Genomic DNA, 26,641 nt, shown 5'->3' on the forward strand with positions numbered 1-26,641 from the left:
AGAGAGTTGTGAGAGCACGGAATGTGTTGCCAGCAGCAGTTGTGGAAGCAAGGTCATTGGGGACATTTAAGAGACTGCTGGACATGCATATGGTCACAGAAATTTGAAGGTGCATTCATGAGGATCAGTGGTCGGCACATCGTGTTCTGTGCTGTACTGTTCTATGTTCTATAACCAATGGTGAATGGGCAAGTTATGAATGATTTGTAGAAACAAACTTGATATTTCAATGCACCCTTTTGTTTGTTGACTAATGTACTGAACGCTTTATATTTTGAAAAAGAATAATAATCTTGTTTGGTTAACTAAATCTTTTGAGTGTGATTTCATTCTTGAATTCTTGGGTCAGAACTCTAAAATCTGGGACATATTCCTTTTCTTAGTTAGGACTAAGAAAAGCCTTACATATGGTACTGAGAAGATTGTTATTTGCAGGTATATTTAATAAAATTTGCATAAATATCTAAATACAGTTGGATAACTGCACTCAAAATGAAAACATCTAGACAATATACAGATATCCAAAATCAAATAATAAAGTAATGACACAAGTCTGCCAATAGACATTTTGATATCTAAATTAAACCAGCACCTTTATTGCTTGGTCATAACTCAAAGAACAACATGCATTAGTAGACTTAATTTGATGCTGTAATATCTGTCATTAAGCCAAAGCAATCTTATTCTTGGATATAAATTGCACTTTGAAAGGACTCACAATTGTGCCTTTTTCTAGACATTAGTAGCAAAAGTGCTTCTTTTTAAAACAAATCTAAAAATAGTTTTTCCATGTTTCTACATGATATTCTTTGCTGTGAACCATATACTAAAAATTCATCGACCGAATATTTTACCAAACATTTTGGTCCCTCTTATTCTGAACAGCATTTACAAATTCTTCTGAAGTATTAACTAAAAAATGGGAATAGAAGATTTAGAATAAAGATGTCCATAGGAAGTAACTTCTACTGCATATATAATACTGTACAGGTATTGCTTTTATTCTTTCATTTTCTACATGTCCTTGCACCTTACCAAGAAACCTTCAACTCTGATATGGCTCTGCTTTCGCTATCTTGTTCACCCAATTATGGGAAGTCCAAATGAACAAGAATATAAGGATGTTTGTCCAGCGCCGTATCATTAAGTTCTAATTTCCACTTTTTATGGTGAAGATAAGACTTTTCCCCTCGCATTTATTCTCCTCATTTCTTCCTCTTTCAAACATGCTTTCACCAGGCAGCACCGGAAGCTGTGGCTTTCATTCCACACCCTCCACAGTTTAAACACGCCAAAATGCGTAATAGTAATCAGACATGAAAAGGTGTATTTAAAGTCACGACTGTTCTGACATCCCCTCACCCTGTGCTCATTCCTCCAACCCAGATGCAATGGCAGATTCCTGCAAAATGCGATGAATATCCTGGAATGTGGGACGGGTTTTGGGTTCACGTCGCCAACAGCTGAGCATCAGTTTATACACACCATCTGGACAGATTGCTGGCTGAGAGAGAAAAACCTACATACAACAAAACAGAGACAGATAACCAATATAACAAATCCAATGGCATTGATTAGTTACAAAAGAAAAGGTAATGTCACAAAAGATCCACAAACTTGCATTTCCATTATGCCTTTCATAGCTGTGAATGTCACAAGATGTGTTACATCCAATGTAGTATTCTTTGAAATTAGTGAGTGTTTCAGGAATAAGGTGGAACCAATTTGTGTTGAGCAAGCTCTCAGATGTAGCACTGTGATAATGATCAGATAATCTTATTGATGCAGGGATAAATATTGACCAAGGTGTTAGGGAGAACTCTGTTGGACTTCTACAAAGTATTGTGATGGGATCTTTTACATTCACCTTAAGGCAAATGAGCCAATGATTTAGGTGCCTGTGTGCTTATTCAGAAACATGTATGCACAGTTTCAGACATTCTACAATGTTGCATCTCACACAAGCACAGCACTGAATTGGGGCTCAACAGCAGCAAAGACCTTCAGGATCATTTGGGATGTGTGGGCATTCCCCCAGTCCCCATATCTCCCCTTTTTCTGGATCAATCCACATTCCCCCCAAAATTCCCTGCCCTGTCCTGATCTTGCCAACCCAATCACTTCAATGGGCCTCATTCACTGGCACATGCACAATCGTCTCTCTAGAACAGATAGGGCGGGCTCCTTGGTATCAGCAAATACTGTCTTTGGTTTAACATCTTCCCAGAAATACAACACCACCAACAATGTGGAATACCCTCAGTAATGAACTGGAATGTCTGCACAGATTTTGCGTTCGAGTTGTTAAAGTGGGCCTTGAATCCATAAACTTCTAACTAAGAAGTGGGACTGCTACCAATTATTAATTACTCAAATAATACATAATGAAAATTTAATCCAGAAAACGCTGAAAGTACACAAGAGGCCTTTGACAACTAGAAACCAGATTGTTACATTGAAACAGACTCTCTTTCTGATTCTGACTGATACGGAATCAATTTCCAGCAATCCTTTATAAAGTCATAGACATATACAGCATGGAAACAGACCCTTCAGTCCAACTCGTCCATGCTGACTGGATACACTAAATTAATATAGCCTCATTTGCCAGCCCCAGCCTATTCAGCCATCCCCATAGCTCAAACTCTCCAAAAGTGGCAACTAGTAGAATTATTATCACTTGATCTAAAGTATTCCCCTATCATCCCTTCAGACATTTGCCCCCCCCTTATTACCCAAGAAAAGATCAAGTTTTGCTCTTTCTCTGTACTTCATGGTGACTTGATAATAAGAGGCAAAAACATGGCAGTAGGTTACCTACTGATGAAATGACAATTTTGCAGATCAGAATTCGAGTTTAGAGTTAGAAAAATATTTCTTAATAGTAAATATATTAATAAACTTGGATAAGAAAGACGTTACAGGAAATAAATTTGACAATTCCCCAAAATCTGTTCTCCTTGGAAGATTTAATAAAATGTTGAAAGGCCCTTTATTTTTCAAACTGTTCAGTACTTTCTTGTAGTCATAACTTGTTCTTTCAGATCAGGTGTTTTCAATCGACTTTTCATCACCTAATTTGATGTGCAAAGTTAAAAGTTACACAACACCAGTGTATAGTCCAACAGGTTTATTTGATAGTACAAGCTTTCGGAGCGCTGCTTTCAAATATTTTCAAATAAACTTGTTGGATTGTAACCTGTTGTGTGATTTTTAACCCAACACCAGCACCTCCACACCATAATTTGGTGTGGCTTTTGTAGGTCTGTTTTTCAGGATAAAGTTTATGGGATAGCAGAAGACTGCCACTTCAGTGTTTGTTTGAAATTGCAATGGTCTTTGGCATCCTGCATTCTAGAGGTTTATCACGGAGATGGAGCTACAACCTTGTCTTTTGAATTATGTGCTTTAAAAAATTCCAATTGCTTTTCATGTGTTCCAAAAGTCTTTAATTTTAACAGTACTGATATTGTGTGTGTGTGAGTGAAAGTGAGTGAGACTGCGTGTGTGTATAAGTCAGAGAGAGCGAGAGAGAGAGAAAGTGAGTGTGTGTGTGTGTGTGAGAGAGTGAGAAAGTAAGTGTGTGACTGGTGGAAGCATGCACCTCATTCATTTTGATTTAACAACATACTTACTTAGAAGTATATCACCTATTACAGAAAGAAAGAGTTTTATTAATTTAAATGGGTTTGTAATCACACCTCCCATGTTGTTCTGTTTGGGTGTCTACTAAGCTCAGCTGCTAGCATTACTTTAGCTCTTGCTGACAGTCAGCATGGATATGTTGTGCCAAATGGTCTTCTTTTTACTGTAACCATATGATAATTACAAGTCTCACTCCAGAACATTAATACATAAATCAAACTGACTACGCAACCATAATTCGCTAGACAACTGCACCATTGGACATTTCATATTTCAGATGAAGCTTTAGTTTCAAGTTAGTATCTTTGTGGGGTACAATGTTGGATCGGAATGTAAAGGACTGACTATAAAGTTGAAATCTTCAGTTCCAGTAATTTGGCATGATTCTCCTCAAAACAAAGTCACAAAATATTCAGATATACTAAATAAGAAGAAATAAAATGTATTTGAACATGATTGGTTTTGAAAGATTCTTCCCAAGCTTACTTGTCTGCCATGATCTCTGAAAAACTCGCCAGTATTTTCAATGACTTGCTCATCTGACAGTTGGGAGTAGGGCTGTTCTCGGCAGAAGGTCAAAGACTCCCATAAGGTCACTCCAAAAGCCCATACATCGCTTGCTGTAGTAAACTTGCCCTAAATGAGAAACAGGCAAAATAAGATATCAGCAACAATGAAGATGCTAAAAAAATGGTGACAGAGGACAAATTAAAAGATCTGAGATGTAGTTAGTTGTTAGTTGCAATAATCAGATCGATGACCAAATATTCCATCTGATGTTATTGACCATGTTTCTGTCTATTGCAAGTTGCATTTCAATCACAAGCCATTCATTCTTTGCCAGGGGCTTTTATTCTCTCTAAATTACACTAACTTATCTATTTGCCCCCTACTTTCTTTCATAAATTTTAAAAAATCTTTCTTGTCTGTCCTGCTTCACATATTTTGAAATGATATTGCCAGTCCTTTATAGTCACTGGATCAAAATCCTGGGACACCTTTTCTAACAGCATCAAGAGCGTACATACGTGGCATATATTACATTGGTTCAAGAAAGCAGTTCAACACCACCTTCTCAAGTATAATTGAGGATAAACAATAAATTCTGGCCTTACCAGGAACACTCACATCCCATGAACAAGTAAAAAAAAAATCAGACCCTCGTTAGTCTCCTGGTAAATACAAGGGCAAAGTAATTATTTGCTATTTCGGCCATTTCACAATATTTGAGTTAATTATGTGCACTCTGTATTGACCCTATCCTATCTTGGGTTTTTTTTTTGTTATTTATGCATCCATAGAATACATTTTCCTACATTCCTAAATTTTTTCAATATTGTAGTTTTGCATTGATTTCCTAACTTGTTAAAGCTTCTTTTGTTACCTTTTCATTTTCCCTTTCCTCACCCACTTGCTGTCTACTTTATGCCTTTTATTTTTTTTTCAATTTTACCACATTTCTCTGAGATAATGTAGGAGGCTCATGATAAGCAGAAGCATTGGCATGAACCTGTTGGGCCGAATCCCTTATTTGGATGAACATACGAATAAGGAACAAAGTTCAGCTACTGGGCCCTTCGAGCCTGATCTGCCATTCAGTAAAATCTATTTTAACCTCAACTCCACATTTCTGCATATCCGTGATAATCTTTCATCCCCTTGGTAATCAAGAATCTATCTTTCTTTGCCTTTAAAATTCTCAGAAATTCTGCATCCACGTCTTTTTGTGGAAGGGAATTGCAAAGATTTACAACCCTGTGAGAAGAAAAAATTGCTTTCTCATCTCTACCTTGAATGGGCAACCCTCTTATTTTTAAACTATGTCCCCTGCTTCAAGATTCTCTCACAAAACATGCTTTCAACATCCAGCCTATCAAGTCCTCTCAGAATCTTATATGTTTCAATTAAGTCACCTCTGATTCTAAAACTGTAGAGGATACAGGTCTAGCCTCTAGCCTTTCCTGATAAAGCAATCTGGTCATTCTACATTTTAGTCTGGTAAACCTTCTCTGGGTTATGTAAATGGTGTGTATTCTACATAATGAAACAGATTCAGGTAGTACTAGTACAGGACACTGGCACACTACTGAACTGGACATAAGTGCACAACAAATGACTTCATTCTTCTGCCTGTTATTGGGCTGAGGTGCTCACCAATAGAATGCTCTCCCAGGACATCCAACGAATCGGAAGTACAGCTCGCCCTTGGATTCGATAGTAATCTCCACTGTATAGGTTCCGGCTCATACCAAAGTCTGCAATCTTGATTGTGTAATTCTTACCCACTAGGCAGTTCCGAGTGGCAAGATCACGGTGAACAAAGTTGAGGGAGGAAAGGTATTTCATGCCAGAAGCTATCTGCGTGGCCATCAATATGAGGTTGGCATAGCTAAGATTTAGAAAAAAAGAGGAAAGTGAAAAGAGATTTTGTTTTCAAGAAAATTTCATGTGTCGAACAGATATGAAAAGCAGATGTTAAAATAGAAAAGGAAGACTTGCATTTATATAACGCCTTTCACGACCACCGGATGTTCCAAAGCGCTTCACAGCCAATGGAGTACTTTTGAAGTGTGGTCATTGTTTTAATGTAGGAAACGCAATATGCAATTTGCACACAGCAAGTTCCTACAAACAGCAAGGTGATAATGAATATAATATTTGTCTTTATGACGTTAGTTGCGTGATATGTTGACCAGGGCACTGGAGAGAACAACCCTGTTCTTGTTTGTTTAATACAACGGAAACTTTTATGTTTACCTGACAGAGTGTACAGGATTTTAGTTTAGCATCTCATCTGAAAGATGGCTCACTCCCTCAGCACTGCGCTGGAGTATCAACCTTCAATTTTGTACTCAAACTTCTGGACTTAGATTTGCACCCACTTTTGTGTCTCAGAGGCAAGACAGCTACCAACTGAGACAAGGCTGATAAACTACTTGCTAAATTAAATTTTCAGAACAAAGTAGGTAGAAAAATGTAAAAAGAAGCCTGCAGAACATGATTTCAGAGCCATAGGAAATTAGTTACTGCTACTCAGTAAGTTTGACAAAAGAAAAACAAAATGATACCAGCTATTGAATATACTGGTAAACATGTCATATAATGGCTTTCATGAATAGTCCCCCACTGATCGAGGATCAACTTTAATTTGTTCATATTATTAGCCCCCTTTTTTAGCTCAATGATTGAGCTTTGAGGATACACTTTGATATTAATAAGAAAACCAAAAATCTCGACATGAGCTTATTTAGAAAAGGTTTCTGTTACTCCAACTGCTCACATTGAATGAGCACAGTTTTTACCTTAAGATCTACCTGTGCTGTTCAGATACATTAGTCACACTGTAATGCTACAACATCTCATACCTAGCATGAAAGTGACATTTAATAACTGCTTATAGGTGCCTCACCTTACAATGGGTGCATTGCTTGCCATAGGCTCCACACTTTCTGGTTCATGGCGAGTTAAGAACTGGTTTAGATCCCCATTTTCCATATATTCTGTGATCATACAGAGGGGGTCATCTCTGATACAGACCGCCAACAACCGGATAATGTTTGGATCTTTCAGCCGTGACATGATCTTGATTTCTTTCAGGAAGTCATTTCTATAGAAGGTTAAATACGATTGGAAATTTAATAAAACATACTTTATGCTGGAGATGCAGAGAAGCATTTATTGGCCTCTGAATGAGTTGTCTCCTCTCGGTTATACAGAATAGGAAAATTCAAAACCTGATGTATGCTGAATTAGCTGATCCTGATCAGGGCAGCAGCAATGGTTGTTAATTTGGCTGTAGTGTCGAAAGAGTTTGGGGAAGGAAGACCCAACAATTCCTGAAAGGTGCACATGTGATAACAACTGCAGAAGAAGGCGGCATACAGTGTGTAGTGATTGTAGCAAGGTCAGCCAGCTGAACCTCATACATATAAAAGGAGTGTCAGAGGTTCTGTTCACTCTGACAGCTGGTTCTGAGGAAGCTAGGTCAGTGTGAAGGGCTCTCCACGTGTCAATAAAGGTTGACTTGGTGATGGGATACCAGCCCCTTGGGAGTTATTTCACAACACGGTTGTCTTAATCAGCTGAGGCCTCAAATATAAAAGTTCTTAAGTTATTTTACTACTGTACAAAACTTTAGTTACGCTACATGTGGAATATTGTGCGTAGTTCTGGTCGCCACATTAGCAGAAGGACATAGATGCGTTGGAGAGGGTGCAAAGAAGTTTTAGAAGGCTTACCAGGATGTTGCCTGTTCTGGAAAGTTTCAGCTATGAGGAGTGGTTGGATAAACTCAGATTGTTTTCCTTGGAAAAATGGAGGCTCAGGGGTCACCTGGGAGAGGTCTACAAAACTGTAGATGTAGTGGACAGCAGAGACATTTTCCCAGGGTGGAAACATCAACTACAAGATGGCACAAGCTCAAGGTTAGAGGGGGAAAGCTTAGGGGAGAAGTGCAGGGAAAAGTTCACATAGAGGGCGGTAATTGCCTGAAAAGCCCTGTGGTGGAAGTGGTGGAAACAGGCATATTAGCAGCATTTAAGGAGTACCTTGATAGGCATATGAATGTGAGATGAACGGAGGGATAGATACTGCGTTTGGCAATATGCAGCAAGTCTAAGTAAGGACTAGAAATCGGTGCTGGATTGTTGGGCGGAAGGGCCTGTTCCTGTGATCTATTGTATCGTATAGCCTTGCCTGTGATGCTTCCATTGTTGTACAACATGTTGACAGCTTATTGTTCAGGCTGTCAGGAAATAGTAGTAATTTGAGGTACTTCTAAGGTGTGGAATTCCCTCCATAAAATTGTATGCCTCTCTCTCATTTTCCTTTAAATGCTTCCTAAAATCCACAATCTGAACTGAACATTTTTGTCACCAGTTCTAATATCTCCTTGTACTGTTTAGTATCACATTTATTTAAATAAAGTTGTTGCGATTTGCCTGGGACACTCTACTAGTTAAAGGTTGTTGCTAGTGATGTAGTGGAGGGCTTCACTGAGAGTTGTCGTCTGTTTTTATTGCCTGGATGATAATTTTGTGGATAATCTGTTCACTCACCTTTTCCAGGACAAAACTAATTAACATACCATTGAATTTTAGCCTGGGTGAGTGATCAGCTCTGACACCTTACCAGAGATTGAAAATTATTGCTAAGGCCTTGAATGCAGGGCTTGGAAAAAACTGCACCATAATAAAACCTCAAAGTTATTTTAATATTGGAATGGAAAAATCATAGTTAACATCAACAAAAAGAAATGATTAATTGAATTTCATGTTTGCAGAAGGAATGTTTCATTTAAGTTAATTTTTACAGGCAGTAAATTAAAATTAGAAAACATTCTCAATAATTTGATTTTTCTAAGGGAAAATACAGATTATTCCCTTTTTACTTTAAGAAGTGATCAAATGAACTTAGAAAACTGAAATGTTTTAGTTACTGATAATGTTACTTCATGATTTCTCCTTTAATTAATCTCATTTAGTCTTTGCAATCTATGTCAACTCCCACTCAATTCAAAGCTCCTAGTTTCTCAAGAGTCTGCTTCACATCCATGCTCCACTTTTCTTTCCAATCACTAGTGGTCACTTGTTTTTAGCTGCCAGTTTCGAGTTCCCTCCTGACTCCTCTCACACCATCACACTCTCCTTTAGGTGATTCTTAAAACCCATCGCTTCTATTAAATGTCTGGTCTTGCCTCACAATCTTTTTCCCCTATTTGCCATCGTGTCTGTGAAGTGCCTCAGAGATTTTCTCCTCATTAATGATGTACAATTGATGAGAAGGTATTCCCTATTACTTAGTTGTTTCATAGTACAGAATCTGAATACTGTTGTAAAAGGTTACACTTTTCATCTTGCACTTGACTGCACATTTGTAAGAATTCCAATGTAAAGTAGAATAGCATTTTATATTATACAGGAACAACACTCATTGTTTAATAGCCTGTTTCCACATTGTCAGTAATCTAATATTGTTGAAGACATTATTTGGCATGTGGACTGTGATTGATGAAGGAATTGGAATGGAGAGTGCACCAGTTGGACAATTAAATGTCAAGCTTTATTTATGTATAAACCAAGCAGGTTAACTTTGGTCAAGGCTTTGATGCCTGATGAATGAACCAAGTAATGGTTGTAATCTATTTTATTCATTTAAATCAGACAAAGCACATGTACATGTATTTTCTGTATTTAAAGATCAGGGCCCTGTATATTAACATATGAGTAGGTACAAGTACAACAAACAGTAAGTCTGACTGACAATGTAAATTGTTTGTTGACGTAAGTCTTAGCACACTTGGAATTATTTACCAACTCTTATCCAGTGGTGGAATCTGATCTAAAAATGGTAGGGTGAATGTCTTTTGGCTTAATGGCAGCATCCAGTGAGGGTGTACTGTCCATGTGAATGGAGACTTCATCTGAATGAGACAAAGGCCAAATGAGTATATTGGAAATTTAGTTCAAACTGGGTATTCAATTGATCTATCTTTTCAAAGTCAGATTTGGATTTACCTTAGCTAAGGTAAAATAGCCTATTTGAAAGAGGCCTGCCTGATCATTCAATCACCTAAGCCCACTGTCTAAGTGCAAGGTAAAAACAATGACTGCAGATGCTGGAAACCAGATTCTGGATTAGTGGTGCTGGAGAGCACAGCAGTTCAGGAGGCATCCAAGGAGCAGCGAAATCGACGTTTCCGGCAAAAGCCCTTCATCAGGAATAAAGGCAGTGAGCCTGAGGCATGGAGAGATAAGCTAGGGGAGGGTGGGGGTGGGGAGAAAGTAGCATAGAGTACAATAGGTGAGTGGGGGAGGAGATGAAGATGATAGGTCAGGGAGGAGAGGGTGGATTGGATAGGTGGAAAAGTCATGGGGACAGTGCTGAGCTGGAAGTTTGGAACTAGGGCGGGGTGGGGGAAGGGGAAATGAGGAAACTGTTGAAGTCCACATTGATGCCCTGGGGTTGAAGTGTTCCGAGTCAGAAGATGAGGCGTTCTTCATCCAGGCGTCTGGTGGTGATGGAGCGGCGGTGAAGCAGGCCTAGGACCTCCATGTCCTCGGCAGAGTGGGAGGGGGAGTTGAAATGTTGGGCCACGGGGCGGTGTGGTTGATTGGTGCGGGTGTCCCGGAGATGTTCCCTAAAGCGCTCTGCTAGGAGGCGCCCAGTCTCCCCAATGTAGAGGAGACCGCATCAGGAGCAACAGATACAATAAATGATATTAGTGGATGTGCAGGTAGAACTTTGATGGATGTGGAAGGCTCCTTTAGGGCCTTGGATAGAGGTGAGGGAGGAGGTGTGGGCACAGGTTTTACAGTTCCTGCGGTGGCAGGGGAAGGTGCCAGGATGGGAGGGTGGGTTGTAGGGGAGTGTGGACCTGACCAGGTAGTCACGGAGGGAACGGTCTTTGCGGAAGGCGGAAAGGGGTGGGGCGGGAAATATATCCCCGGTGGTGGGGTCTTTTCGGAGGTGGCGGAAATGTCGGTGGATGATTTGGTTTATGCGAAGGTTTGTAGGGTGGAAGGTGAGCACCAGGGGCGTCCTGTCCTTGTTACGGTTGGAGGGGTGGAGTCTGAGGGCGGAGGTGCGGGATGTGGACGAGATGCGTTGGAGGGCATCTTTAACCATGTGGGAAGGGAAATTGCGGTCTCTAAAGAAGGAGGCCATCTGGTGTATCCTATGGTCTAAGTGCAAGACTGATTATTGTAGCTAAGACATGACTCAGAGTAGTTCCATTTAAGGAAGGAGGTTTTTCACTCTAAGCTCAGCAAAGCAATTGGTCAGTTTGAATGGGAACTTCTCCTGAGTGAGAAAAAGGTTCAGTGATCTCTTCACCCAGATAGAGGTAAGCCTGTGTAATTCACTACCACAGAAAGCAGTCGAGGACAAAACATTGTTTGAATTCAAGAAGGACATAACACTTGGAGCAACAGTGATCAAAGGATATGGGAGAAAAGTAGGACCAGACCATTGAGTTGGATGGTCAGCCATGATCATAATCAATCATGGCGCAGGCTCAAAGGGCCAAATGACCTATTCCTGCTCCTATATTAACATCTAAGAATTTGATTGAAAGCAGGAATTCAGTGCAGACCGAGTAAGAGTTGTTCTAAGTAAAGTTTATTGCAGGAAGTAAAGTTTCCAGTGTGAGAGGTGAGCAGGAGGGTGGATTGAGAGGTTGGCCTGGCGTGAGACTGGTAATCACAAACCACAATGTGATGGCAGTACAGGGAAAACAGCTGGTTGCTGAGTACGACTGATGAATATTTCAGTCTGGAAGTATAAGTAAGGTCGTCAATTTGAATTTAGGTCTCTCTTTTACAAAAAAGCTCATCCTGTCTAGTATTACATTAATTCTGGTGTTTTATTTTAAAGTAAGTTACAATTTACAAAGAATTTGAACAGTGAGGATCTAAATTAGAAAGTAGAAACTTTGGCACAATGATCTGTGGACCTAAGCCATGGACACACTGGCATAGTGTAAGTAAAATGAAGGAGGTTAATACATAGCTGGAAGATTGGTTTGGGCGGAAAGGGTTTAATTCATGAGGAACTCTAACCAGTACAGGGATGGAAGGCAGCCGTTCCAGTGGAAATGGTTTCACTTAAACCATGCTAGGACCAGTGTCCTGTCAAATTAAATCATTAGGGCTGCACAGATGGATTTAATCCAACTGGGATGCACAAAGCAGAAGGATATGGCAGTATTACAGGGCAGCTATTTTAAATAAAAAATAATGTTTGCTGGCATGGAAAGATTCCTGCAGTATTTACCAACCTCTCTCGAATACAAAGATAGCAGATTAGTAAAATATGGAACTAAGGAAAACAATTTGTTTATTGTAGCTTTTCCAAAAGATCCTCATTCTTAGAATCATAGAATCCCTACAGTGTGGAAGCAGGCCCTCCGGCCCGACAAGTCCACACCGACCCTCTGAAGAGTGACCCACCCAGACCCATTCCCCTACTACTCTACATTTACTCCAGACTAATGCACCTAACCTACACATCCCTGAACACTATGGGCAATTTAGCATGGCCAATTCACATAACCTGCACATCTTTGGATTGTGGGAGTAAACCCACACTGACATGGGGAGAACGTGCAAACTGCACACAGAGAGTCGCCCGAGGTAGTAATCAAACCCAGGTCCCTGGTGTTGTGAGGCAACAGTGCTAACCATTGAGCCACCGTGCCGCCCCCAGGCATAGCTAAGAATTTCATCTTTGACCTTAATAAATGTTAACAAATTGAGACCAAAGGACAATGTGCTTATAATTTTAGTAGTGGCGATGGTGAAATCCCAGCAAGGTTCTTGGAAAAGATTTTGGAGTGAAGTAGCACTCACCTGGCATTCTTGTTGGCATCTGACCGTAGCATTTTTACAGCAACCAATACTGGCTGATTGATGCAAATGTCAAATGGAAACTCCTTGTCTATGAATTCTTGCATCCCTTCTGCTTCACAAAGGTGAACCTTAAACAGATCAGAATTTGAAGCTTATAATTTTACACTAAGACAATGGTGATTTTGACATTGAGGGTATGGTTCATGCAGTCTTCTTCAAATTACTGCCAACCAACACACTACAAAAATGATGGTATCACACATTATGTCCTTGTTGATACCTTACACTATTTGTATCATTATAACTATCCCTCACCTCAACCCATCATCTTAATAGTAGAGTGAGGCCATTCATAAACAAAATCAGGAAGTATTTGTCACAAAACAGATTGTTTGTGCAATCGTGAAACTCTTGAAACCAAGACAGGTAGGTTATTTATTTGACAGTGGGTAATTAGGAAAAAAAGGTACAGGTAGGAAATTTGAGTCCAAGTACAAATAAACTCAGATCCAGTTGAACAGACACAGGAGGCTGAATGTCCTACTTCTTTATGTTTCTATTCTCCAGTTCAATGGTTAACACTAGCTTAAGCATTGTACTAACCTCCCCAAATTGTCCCTCTCCAAGTTTCTCTTTAAGCGTCAGCAGTTTACGAGGGAACTCCTCCACAGCTATATCTTTACCAGACAGTAAATCCATGGTGACGGCAGGTACAGAATAAGTGTTACTCCCAGTGACACCCTGCAGGTTCACAATATCAGCCTCGGCATAATGTGGCACATTATCCTGCGGTGCTCCAAGTGGTTTTGCATAATCACTGCTACACCCTGAGGAGAGGAAAAAAACATTTTACTCAATCCCTCTGCAATACAGATTTCAGTTCAATGTTAAAGGTGAGAATTTTTTTTAAAAATCCTCTATTTGAAATTGGTGCCTTGGAGAGACAGCTGGCTGTGTAGAAGTGCACGCAAACTATTTTCTGATTACTTGGTAACATATTTGCTCCTGAATAATGTCAGTCTTGATTTTAAAATACTTATCCATGCTTTAAACTCCCTCCATAGCCTCAACCCTTCCTTATTCTCGAATCTCTCCACAACTGTCTTAGGTATCTGCACATTTCTAATTCTGGCCTCGAGTGTCCCCAATTTTAATCACCATACCCTTTGTGGTCATGCCTTCTGAAATTCCCCCTGTAAGCCTCTCCTCCTCTCCACCTCATTTCCCTCCTTTAAGACACTTTTAGCAGCCTTGTTTTATAAAAAAATGTTTAATTACATTAATAGCGCCAAATTAATATAACCTGTTTTTATTGAGATATCACTGGGGGTGTGCCATTGTCGTCATGAAAATGACATATAGCATTTTTGCTTTAAAAAAAGTAGAAAAATTGTTAAACCTTTCTCCAGAAGCTGGTGTACCTTCTGAATAAATTGATGCACACCACAAAGATCTGCAAACGAAATTAACCTTTTCGCTGAAAAAATTGTTCATCAATGAAGAAATGGAGAGTGTTTTTCTCAAGTTCCTTGTTGATTCATTAACAGGATATGGGAATCCCTAGGCTGATTTATTACTGATACATATTTGCTTTTGACAAGGTGGTACTGACAACTGAGTGGATGACAGTCAAGAAAAAAAATCACACTGCTGTGGATTTGGAGGATCATGTAAGCCGAACCAAGTAAAAAGGGCACATTAATAGGGAATTAATTAGGTTTTATGCCTACCTATTGGTTACACCATTGATATCAGCTTTTCATTCCACGTTTATTTAATTAACTGAACTTAAATATCCTGTTACAATTGTTGTGTCACAGTGGTAGTATTCCTAGGTCTAAGCCAGGAAGAGTGGGTTCAAGTCTCATCTGTCCCAGAGGTGTGTAATAACATATCTGTACAGGTTGATTAGAAAATAGCCACTCCAGTGATGGGATTTTAAGTCCTATCTCTTGACAACTTATCAAATAACATAATCACTATATTATGACACACTCAGCTATTTATCTCTTTTCCTTTTCAGGTCTGTTGTGTAGTCTCAACACTTTATTTCAGATCACTAGCACTGTTCTTATTTCCATGGTGAAGACAATTTTATCTTGTCTAGATCATATGTGACTGGAAGAAATACTGACAGAAACTGCCTTCAAACAATGAGAATGTTAGCTTTCCTTTGGTGAGTTCTAGATCTCAGTCATGCTAACATGGAAACACATTAAGGAGAAATCTGGCATCCCGCATGGTATGGCAGAATAATCCAGAGAAACCCTCACATACACACACAGGCAAACACCAAAACAAAAAGCTCAGACAATTATCTAAATATCAAACAATTTGCTGAAACTATCAATAAATTGAGCAGCTTGTGTCATTTTCAATATTCTCACCTGGCTCATCCCAACTCAGGGAAAATTCTGGCAGCTTGCGGAGCAGCTTTGATGGCTCCTGGTAATCAGGACCGAGTGGGAATATCCGGTCGTATGTGGAATTGGATTCTTGCTCACTGGGTGGAGAGGACTTGTTGTTTATCATAATGGTCTCACTCTGCAGTGAGAGGCTCACTGTGAGCTCATCGTCCAGAATTCGACGTGAAGCCTGAAACAGAAGCCGTCTTTCATGAAATCTGTACAAATACCACCAGACTCTGCATCCTAGCTATATGTACAGTTCATATAGTCTGTCAATTGGTGTGGAAGCTGTTACTGATGCCTGTGTTTCCCTGAACTTAAGTAACTAGATGGATTTTTCTAATGAAGTGCCTAAGATGATTATAGGAGTTGATAGGATAGATAACCATTTCCTCTGATAGTCCAGTCCAGAACAAGGGAGCATAACCTAAATATTAGAGTGAGGTTGCTCTGGGGACTCCTTCACTCAGAATGAAGTGGAAACTGGAGCGGATACTTGTTGGGGATAAGCCAACTGAAAACTTGATGGATCTTTGTCAGACACGAATATTCAAGGAATGTGGATCCAACAATAACTATTTGTATTTATGCAGCTCCTTTCACAGAATAAAACATTCCAAAGTACTTTACAGCACCTTAATGAAACAAAAAAAGACACCGACCTACATGAGGAAATATTAGGTCAGACGACCAGAAACTTGGTTAAAGAGGTAGGTTTAATATGCATGATAGTGAGATAGGGAGGCAGAGAAGTGCAGTGAGGATATTTCAGAATTTGGGCTCCCAGCAACTGAAGGAATGCTGATCAATGATGGCTTGATTAAAATTGTGAATGTTCAAGAGGTCAACCTCGAAAAACACGGATATTTCAGTGGGTGGGAAGTTGAAGGAAATTACAGAGCATGGGATGGGCAAGGTCAAAGGTGGATAAGCATTTTAGAATCAAATTGTTCTTTTTCTGGGAACCAAGAGTGATGTATGATGCATTTGAGTGGAATTTAAGGCAGAGAAGCAGAGTTTTGTCTGACTGGAATTTTACAGAGGGTAGAAACAGGGAGGCCACTGAGTGGGTTGGAATTGTCAGGTTTGGAGGTAACCAGGAACTGAATAAGGGTTTCAGCAGGAAAGCAGCCGAGGCAATGTAGGAGATGGTGTGTCACAGAGCTGGAAATGAGTAAAATTTTGACAAAGTGAATATGCGGTTGAAAACTCATGTCTGAGTCAAATATAGTGCAGGGATTATGGATAGTCGAGTTCAGCATCAGGAAAGAATAATCAGTAATAAGGGAACAGAGTTTCCAGCCAGTGACCAGAGCTGCTGGCTTCAGTCTTCTCGTTACTTTGTGGAATTTTTTGCTCCTCTTGCACCTGATGTCAGATATGTAATCTGATAATTTGGCAACTGTGGAAGAGTTGAGATAGGTGATGGTGGGTTAGGGTAATGTTCATTTGCCTCAATTCCTCTTCCCTGCCAGCTCAGCATAGCCCGTAACTCCCTGATATTTCAAATATTTATCTACTTCTTTGTGATCCAGCCTCCACAACTCTTAAGAGTAGAAAATTCCAGAAATTCACAACCTTCTGGGAGAAGGAATTCCTTTGCATCTCTCTCTAAAATGAGTGCCCCCTTATTCTGTAACTATGTCCCCTAGTTTGAGATTCCACCATGAGTGGAAATATCTTAACATTTCTCCTGCTAAGCCCCCTCAGAATCTTGAACATTTCAAAATGGATTTTTTTCTAGAATCTTTTTTCTGAACTCCTACGAATAGAGGCCTAACCTATTTAGCTGTTCTTGATAAATCATCCCCATCACCCCAAGAATCAGCCTGATGAATCTATTTTGAATAACGTCCATTGCTAACATATATATTTTTTAAATAAAAGGATCAACAGTATACAAACTGCAGGTATGGCCTCACCAACACCCTGTGCTATTCTGATTAGACTTCCCTATTTTTAAACTCAAATCCCTTACAATAAAGGTGAAGTTTCCATTTGCCTTCTTAATTACATGAGGAACTGAGTTCTAACTTTTTGGGTTTAATGCACAAGGACACCCCTCCAGATTCCTTTTTGGTGTCTCCCTTCACTTAAATAATAGCCTGCCTTTTGAAGTTACCTACCAAAATGCATGACCTCACACTTTCCATCATTAAACTCCATCTCCTAAGGTTTTGCCAACTCACTCAACGTATCTATATCTCCCTGCAGATTCCTTCGTCCTCATCACAATCTGCCATTTGTTATCAACAGCAAATTTGGATACATTACCCCTGCTCCAAGTCATTAATATAGACAGTAAGTAATGGAGGTCCTAAGATGGATCCTTGTGACATTCCATCAGTTCTTTCTTTCCAAAATGAAAAAGATCCATTAATTCCGACTCTTTGTCTTCTATATAGTAACCAATCCTCAATTTATGCTAATGCATGACCCCTAATTCTCAGAGCTATATCATTCAAGGTTCTCATTCCTCAGTCACTTGGAAGTGGATAGACTGCTGACTGACAAGAACTGTGATGTAGAGGTGCTGGTATTGGACTGAGGTGGACAAGGTCTGAATTCACACGACACCAGGTTTTGGTCCGAAAGGTTTATTTGAAATCACAAGCTTTCAGAGCGCTGTCCCTTCGTCAGGTGGAGTCTTTCACTCCACCTGAAGAAGGAGCAGTGCTCCAAAAGCTTGTGATTTCAAATAAGCCTGTTGGATTATAACTTGATGTCATGTGACTTCTGATGCTGATAAAAACTGGTTGAAAGAATTTGTGCTGCACTTCATTTACACTCCACAATAAGCTGTTCATCTAAACTACACTCCAACCTATGGAGCACCCTCCATAAGCAAGATCCACCATCAGTTGTCCTTTGGATCAAGGAATGGAAAACACAGGGAGGTCACTAATAAGTTTCTTGTGACAAACCCCCCTGCCTGCTTGGCTTCTGCTGTGAGAGTGGGGTTTACTAAACAGCTTTGAATGACGCAGGGCTCCTCTGCAGCCAACGTTCACCACTGCGGCCTCAGTACAAACCCTTTTTGCACTTACAAACAATGCTGCACATTACTGAGGCATGAACCCTCTACACACTAAGTGGCAGACATATCACCTTAAATTCAGCAAATGAGGAGGTCTTTGCTTAACTTTAGGGATTTGTTACCACTAAATAATGAATAACGCCTTGTAGAGGATGTTCAGTGACGACTGGTAAGGCATGATGTCTCCAGTAGACAAACGGCTTGCAGAAACTTAGTGACCAAGCTTCTGTCTGAGCTTTGTCTGAGCAGTGCAGAGGCCCCAGTATCAAAACCAGAGTCACAAGAACTGACTATCATTACAATAACAGGGCTACTTTTTCCTTGAACTTCTGTCATGTGGAATTGCAGCTGATTCATGAATCAATTTTCATCACAAATTCTAGAGCACAGTTTTTATCTGACACTGGATGGTGAAACCAGAAAATGCTGGAAGTGCACAGTGCATCAGTGAGTAAGGAAGGTGGATCCATAAAATGGTAAGTGCTGGTGAGTGTTCCAGCAGAAATGTTTGCCTACTTTCCTCACATGGTTACTGAGCTACTGTTCATTTCCAGAATTTTTCATTTGCCCACTGCATTTGTTCCTGTTTTTTCATTACTTCATTGACAAATTGACTCCTGTTTTCCCATTCACAACATCTCAAGCATAAGGGAAATAAAATACCATTAGATGCTACTAAAGTAGAGCTGGTGGAAAAAAAACTTCAGGAAAGATATTAAAACCTTTTCCAGCATCTTCTGCCAAAACTGCCGCCAAAGGATGATGACGATGATGGCAACAAGGATAAAAATAATAGCCACCAAGCAGCCAATGAGGATTCTCGTGTTGCTGTCATCCACTTTGTGCGTTGGGTTGATGTCTGAGAATACAATGGGGAAAATAGGAATTGTTATGCTCGATTCCACAAAATGGAATGAGAATATGTAAACTTTCAAACTACATTTGACCATGCCTAAATAACATGCATGCACCTCTGATGCCAATAGGCACCAATTTCATGTAAATGTAGAGCTTGATAGCTCAGTTAGTTACATTGTTTGTGATGCAGCATGATGGCAACACTACGGGTTCAAATCCCACTCTGACTGAGGTCCTACCTCCTCAACCTCGCCCCAGGCCTGAGACATGGTGACCTAATGAGGGAATATGGTCCTTTGAGACTATTGTGGCTTTACCTCTTAGAGTGCAAGAACTATTGTTACAACGGTGCAGTAAAGTGGGGAACAGTCCTCCTATAGCCAAAGCACATTGACATGACAATAAACTACACATGAGCACCTAATTCCTGCAGCTATGGAAGATCCTGACAATTGGGATATTTCTCAAAGTGCTGCTATTATTTAATGAAATCATGATGTGGTGGTGCCGGTGTTGGACCAGGATGGACAAAATCAAACATCCTGCTGGACTATAACCCAGTGTTGTGTGATTTTTGACTTGATGAAATCAGAAAGAAACAATGAAGAATTATCCAAGAGCAGTCATCCAAGAGAGAGTTAGGCGGTACCAAACACACATTCTGAAATGCATGTTCTGATTTAAGGCGTAAAGTATTGATATTTCAATATAATTTATTTTAGGGTTTAGATTAGTGGTATGCAGTTTGGTCTATGTGTGCAAAGGGATTAATGATTAAACTGTAATTATTTCTGTAGTCATGGTAATTTCTTTTAAAAACAATCTGAGAGAGAGAGAGCTCTTGGAGGCTGATAGGAATTTGTTTACAACTGGAGAGTTTTTACATGCAAACAATGTAAACGGTTGTGCATTACACTCTCAGTTAGAAGGTTAGAGATTGATATTTTCTTTTCATTAGGTAAAACACCAACAGCTTGGAAACATTTTTTGAGTTTTAGTTTAGCAGATTTAGGGAGCCATGGCTGAAGTTGGATATGTAAAGTAGTTGTTTCTGTGAAAGCAAGGTGATTTAGAAGTATTAGAAATAGACTATCTTAGTGTTTAAGTTCCAGACTAAAAGTGTTTAGTTAAAACCCTTAATAGGTTATTAGAAGCTGAGAAAGTCAAGGCTCACTTGTATGAGATTCCAAGGAAGAAGCGGTGAGATTCTCAAGACAGAAAATTAAAGCCACGGTTAAGTCAAACAGTTTATGTGATAGAGAAGGGAAATCTCTTTTTTGTATTTGAATACTGTAACAAAGTGCTGTTGGTATTAGTGGGATTTTAGCTTACCATGTGTTGTGTAATCTTTAAACTTGTGTGTAAAATAGAATATACCAAACTATTTATCTTCAACTTTTTGTATAATAAACTTCACTTTTATAAATACAACCAAGCCTTTTGCATTATGTACTCGTGGTGCAGTAAAAGCCAACCTCACTACAACAAAATCAAACAAAAAAGTGACCTATTCATTCAGTCTGGGAGCTGACTTGTCTAGTAATAACATTGGAAAAGATGCAGCATAACAATGTTAACAAAAATGATTTTTTTCTGAAGGAAAATTTATTTTGGAAAATTAACTGGACAGCACTAACTCACATTCCTCTTCAAATGTTTACTGAAGTATGAGGTAAATTGATAGCCTCTTACCTATTTCACTGTGAGTGGTGCTGTCTACTTTCACGGTTGGATAAACCCCAGAAGTATTGTACATTGCTGTGTCTGCAACAAGAAACAATGGTACCATCATAAGTATCCATTTTTTGAGCCAATGAGTTGACCAAAACAAATTGCATTAGCTTTAGAAATGATCATGAAATAATATCTGCTACAGTCAACAGTTGTAATTATGAGGACAATGCAAGATTGGATGATGTTGATGAAACACTTTCTTGGTTAGGTATCAGTTTAATGTGGAGAGAAATGTTTATATGTACAGTTCAGTCAAACAAATTGTTGACCAATGTCTCAGTTAGTGGTGGAGTAGTTGCATTGGTGGTTTTGAGGAGGTGCAATATCGTAAGCTACTGATTTAATTGGACTGAGCATAGGGTATCTTTGAAAGAGGCAGAGAGGAGGTGAGGGGCTGAATGACTTCCATGTATTCTGCACTAATCTGTGATTTGTCAGAAAATTTGAAAAACAGGTCTCAAACCTTAGCCGATAGCAAAGACAAACTCAGAACCTTAATTTTCTCATTCACAGACCATCTAAATTGTGAGCAAATAATGGGTTGGGAGGGTGGTAGTGGGGCATCAGGAATCCATGTGTAATTTCTCCTTTAAAGTGGTATGATCTTTAAATTCCTAATAGGACATTCATAAGATGCCACGGGGTCAGATTCCAACAAAAACAAAAATTGCTGGAGAAACTCAGTGAGTTAGTAGCATCTGTGGGGAGAAAACAGAGTTAATATTTTGAGTTGTGTAACCATTTTATGCTTAGTGAGCACTAACCTTGTACAATGGTATGTTTTCAGACAAGGAACTAAATGCAAAGTTGCCCACAAAAATTCCCCTGCAAAATCTGTTATCTCTTTAAGCCACTTTGAGCTATTGAAGTTTAATTCTCTCTACAGATGCAATGTCAGACTTACAGTAAAAAAAAAACAGTATTTCACTACTTGCTCTCCTTTACCAACTAGTGATCTGATCAAATGATTGTCAGGTTTCAAGAAATGCAGAAGGAAGTTTGTTTCCTGCAAACTAAGCTGCAGAGAGATGCACATGAATGAAATGAAGAAGCTGCGATGGGAACAGTGAAAAGGGATGTTTGGTTTCTCAAGAAGTCAACTGTTGAGTCCATAGTAGGTGGCTAGTTTCTTAAACTAGAAGCAAGTGTCATTGAAACACAAATTTCCTTACTTCTGTATTAAAGCTCTGAAAGTACAGCACGAGACACCCCAACTGAAATGGGAGCTAAAAAGAACAAAGGACAGGAACAGCCCCTTCAAGACTGCGCCAACACCTGCTGCCTTTCTAAACGAATAACGCTTTGCCTCTATGCGATCCATGTCCCTCTATTCCTTGTCTATTCACACTTCTGTGAAGATACCTCTTAAATGTTGCTATTGTATCTGCCCTCATCACCTCCTCTAGCAGTGCATTCCAGCTAATTACACTACCTCTCTGTAAAAAACTTGCCTCTTACATCCCGTTTAAATGTATCCCCTTTTACCTTAAACCTATGTCCCTCAGTAATTGACATTTTCACAGGAACATGCTGGTTCTGAACCCTATTCAACTGGACTTTTAAAGAGTCCCACATGCTAGATGTGGGTTTATCCTCAAACAGCTGCCCCAATAAACATTTCCCAGTTCCTGCCTAATATTGCGATAGTTAGCTTTCCCCAGTTTAGCACTTTCACCTGAGGACTACCCTTAGCCTTATCCATTTGTAGCTTAAAAACTATGGTCACTGAATTTCCCAAATGCTCCCCTACTGAAACTTTGATCACTGGTTTGGCTTATTTCCCAATACTAGGTCTAGTAGGAACATAGAAGATAGAACATAGAACAGTACAGCACAAGACCCTTCAGTCCTTGATGTTGTGCTGGCCTTTTATCCTACTCTAAGATCAGACTAACCTACATACCCTTCATTGTACTATCTTCCATGTGCTATCCAGGAGCTGCTTAAATGTCTCTACTGTATCTGACTCTACTTCTACTGATGGCAGTGCATTCCATGCACCCACCATTCTGTGTAAATCATCGACCTCTGGTATCTCCCCTAAACCTTCCTCCAATTTCCTTAAAATTATGTCCCCTCGTGACAGACATTTGCAGCATGGGAAAAAGTCTCTAGCTATACACTCTATGCCTCTCAACATCTTGAGAGGTTGTTTTCTAGTTGGGTTATTTACATTAAAAAAAATCCTGGATACACCAAACAAATATCTCCCACATCCAGGCCCTTGGCCCCAGTCATTATAGGGAAAGTTAAAATCACCCACCTTAGCCACTCTGTTGTTTTTACATTTTTCCAAATCTGTCCACATATCTGTTCCTTTATCAGCCACTGACTGCTGAGAGGCCTGTAGTCCAAACCCATAAAAGTAATTGCACTTATCCTATTCCTGAGTTCTACTCATATTGGGTGAGCCCTCCAGGGTGACTTCCCTCAGTAAATTATGATATTCTCCGTTATCAATAATGCAACTCCCCAACTCTTTTACATCCCTCTCTACCTCACCTGAAGCATCTAGATCCTGGAACATTAAACTGTCAGGTTTATCCCTCTCTCAGCCAAGTCTCTGTAATAATACATCATAGTTATCTGTATTAATCCAAGCTCTAAGTCCATCTGCTTAAGTCAAAAGTTATTTTATCATCAGGTTATGATGAATGATGGCAGACATGTTACAAGACCAATTGGGATCACTAAATTTCTGGATGTGCAATGTATAAAGACAAATAGCACTCAATGGGGAAGAAATATGAGAAGGGTATTTTGTGAATGGAGCATGAGGACATTTCAAACATTGATATAGTTTGCAAGTACCTGATTGGAAGGAAATTTCACTGAACATCATCCATATATCGGCAAAGGAGAATTGGCACTTGATGGCGTTTGCCATACGGTGTTGTAGTGGAACGGTGACAAAGCGAGCACTCGGATTGACATCATCTAGAACCAGAACAGATGTAACTGGATTTGGCTCCCATTTTCCTGGTTCTGAGCCGAAAAAACATTGCACTTCTCTGAATATCTTCACTGCCTTTGTGAACATGTTATTGCAATGGACCTATGGTGATGAAAGGTTTACATGTTAGAATTGTACACGACAAAACATGTGAGTATTGTACATTACATTTAACAGACTACCAACCTGCCAAACTAGTTTACACGCTATATAAAGCAAATCATATTCTCAATTATAAGATGTAAGATGAACTTCAACCATTGCCATTTATTCATGAAGCAACATGAGCTGCCTTAGTCATCTTCAAATACACTTGAATTGCATAGACACAAATCACTCAGTTGCACATTGCTTTTCCTAATCATAACATTATAATTAGGGAATATCAGAACATAAGAAATGGTAGCTAAAGTATGTTATTCAGCTCATTGAACCTGTTCTGCCATTCAATAAAATCAAGTGGCCTTATATCCACTTCTTTCCCTGTCTTCAGAACTGTTTACTTCCTTGTCAAACAAAAGTCTGTTGGGTTGGGTGAAGTGCTTGTTTCCATGCTATATGATTTATGATTGTATGACTCTAATTTAGCCCTGAATATAGTCAAATGCCAAAATTCCACTGTTTTCTTTGGTTGGAGATTCCAACTATTAAAAATCCTCAGAGAAGAAAATCCTCATCACATCTGTTAAGTGGGAGACCCCCTATTCTGAAATTCCGCACCGTGGTTTTCGATTCTCCCATAAGAGAAAAGTGCTGTTGAAGGTGCCTTGGTGAGTTTACAGTGCATACCGTGGATGATACACTCTGTAGCCACTATGCCATTGAATGCCAATGGGTGATGGTTAGATTCTCTCTTGTTGGAAATGGTCATTGTCTGGCATTTTGTGTGGCGTGAATGTTACTTGCCACTTGTCAGCACAAGCATGAAAATTGGCTTGGTTTTGTGGCATATGACTGCTTCTGTGTCTGATGCATGGTGAATGGTGCTGACCATTGTGCAATTATCAGTGAATATTCCATTTATGACCTTATGATGGAGGGTAGGTCATTGATGAAGCAATTGAAGGTGATTGAGCCTAGGACACTAACCTCCACAGTCATGTCTCGAGGCTGATATGATTGATCTCCAAAAACCACAACCATCTTCCTTTATGCCAGGTATGCCTCCAACTAGCAGAGAATTTTTCCTGATTCTCATCGATTCCTATTTTCCTGGGGCTCCTTAATGCTGAATTAGTAGTTAAGTGCACTAATTCAGTATTGATGCAATACAACAACATTAAATCCTTTCTAGGTTTTGGATCTAATGATTCAACTTTGAGCTGGTGTGTGTCAACTTAACTTATTACTGCAACATTTATTACAATAATCTCTCAGGTATGAAACTACAAATTTTTTTAAATCCCTTTTTGTTTTGGAGTCTGATGACTTGGAGAATATGAGCTATTCAAATTCTCACGACTTGAAAAGAAGAACTTAAAGCTCAGTTCTCCTCCTGTTTCCCCATTCCTCTGCCCATTCAGTGTGGGTTTAATAAAAACTAACACCTCCAGTTATGGGGAAAAGCTTGAATGCATTGGTATCAATCTGCTCGTGGCAATTTTGAAACTAACGTGCTAAACTGTCTCTGTTGTTGCAACTTATAAATTTTAGTTGAGGCCAACACTTCAGTCTGTTTGGTTTACGTGTAGTTATGAGCGGAGTCTATTTTCTTGAGCTATGGAGAGCTTAATTACTACAGGAAGCGATATCTTTCATTCACTTAAACCTGGCTAATTCTAACAAAGTCCGTGATGCAGAAACTCGGTAAACGACGACAAAATTCTAACCCGTTTGTATTGATAGGCTATTAAGCAGTTAATGCTGGCAATGATGATACTATCTTTACATCATTTCTCAAATGTTTCAATTTGTGTGGACTGGGGCTTAGTGACACTGAGTACTAATGAGATGCTGCTGGGCAAATCTGCCATTTAATTGAAGAATTCACTCTTTCACAATTTTGTACAGTTTCTAAAATATATTCAAATGAGAATCAACTGAACAAATGAACCATTCCATGTTTATGTTTATATGCCATGGATTGAAAATATGGTGATGCAACAACAAGAACAGATTGTATTTGTATAGTGTCTTTAACACCCTCCAAGGTGCTACCAAACAAAATCTGACAAGGTACCATTGAAGGAGATATTGGAGAGGTGATTGCCTCATGTTATTGTTGCTGGACTAGCAGTCAAGGAGCCCCAGGTAAAATCCTGGGAACCTGGGTTCAAATCCTGCCATGGTAGATGGTGGAATTTGAATTCAATAAACATTTGGAATTAAGAGTCCAATGATCACCATAAATCCATTCCTGATTGCTGGGAAAAATCCATCTGGTTCACTAATATCCTTTAGGGAGAGAAACTGCCCTAGGTCTGACTCCAGACCCAGTGCAATCTGGTTGACTCTTAATCTCTCTATGGGCAATAAATGCTAGCCTAACCAGCAACACCCACATCCAGTGAACAAAGTTTTGAAAAAAGGCCTGATGATCCAAAGCTTGGCCTACGAGGTAGGATTTAAGGAATGTCATAGAGCAAGAAAGCAATGTAGAGAGGTGTAGGGGGATTCATCTGGACGTGAGGGCCCAGAGGTCTGAAGGCTTGCCCACCAA

At 39.6% G+C, this 26,641-nt stretch overlaps 1 protein-coding gene across 3 annotated transcripts in view; it reads right to left on the reverse strand.

Moving 5' to 3' along the window:
• Window positions 1–535: 535 nt before the first annotated feature.
• ddr2a (discoidin domain receptor tyrosine kinase 2a) overlaps window positions 536–26,641 on the reverse strand; it is a 166,526-nt gene continuing 140,420 nt past the window's right edge. For all 3 annotated transcript variants that reach the window (XM_060830162.1, XM_060830160.1, XM_060830161.1), the window contains exons 8-17: window positions 23,841–24,084; window positions 20,988–21,059; window positions 19,160–19,296; window positions 15,380–15,587; window positions 13,596–13,819; window positions 12,993–13,120; window positions 7,055–7,252; window positions 5,800–6,034; window positions 4,132–4,281; window positions 536–1,519 (exon numbers count right to left, since the gene is read on the reverse strand). In XM_060830162.1, the coding sequence (XP_060686145.1) occupies window positions 1,370–1,519; window positions 4,132–4,281; window positions 5,800–6,034; window positions 7,055–7,252; window positions 12,993–13,120; window positions 13,596–13,819; window positions 15,380–15,587; window positions 19,160–19,296; window positions 20,988–21,059; window positions 23,841–24,084 (1,746 nt within the window). In that variant the 3' untranslated portion in view covers window positions 536–1,369. The remainder of the gene's footprint in view (window positions 1,520–4,131; window positions 4,282–5,799; window positions 6,035–7,054; window positions 7,253–12,992; window positions 13,121–13,595; window positions 13,820–15,379; window positions 15,588–19,159; window positions 19,297–20,987; window positions 21,060–23,840; window positions 24,085–26,641) is intronic.

This window comes from Hemiscyllium ocellatum, chromosome 9 (genome assembly GCF_020745735.1).
Source record: "Hemiscyllium ocellatum isolate sHemOce1 chromosome 9, sHemOce1.pat.X.cur, whole genome shotgun sequence".
Taxonomy (NCBI): Eukaryota; Metazoa; Chordata; class Chondrichthyes; order Orectolobiformes; family Hemiscylliidae; genus Hemiscyllium; species Hemiscyllium ocellatum.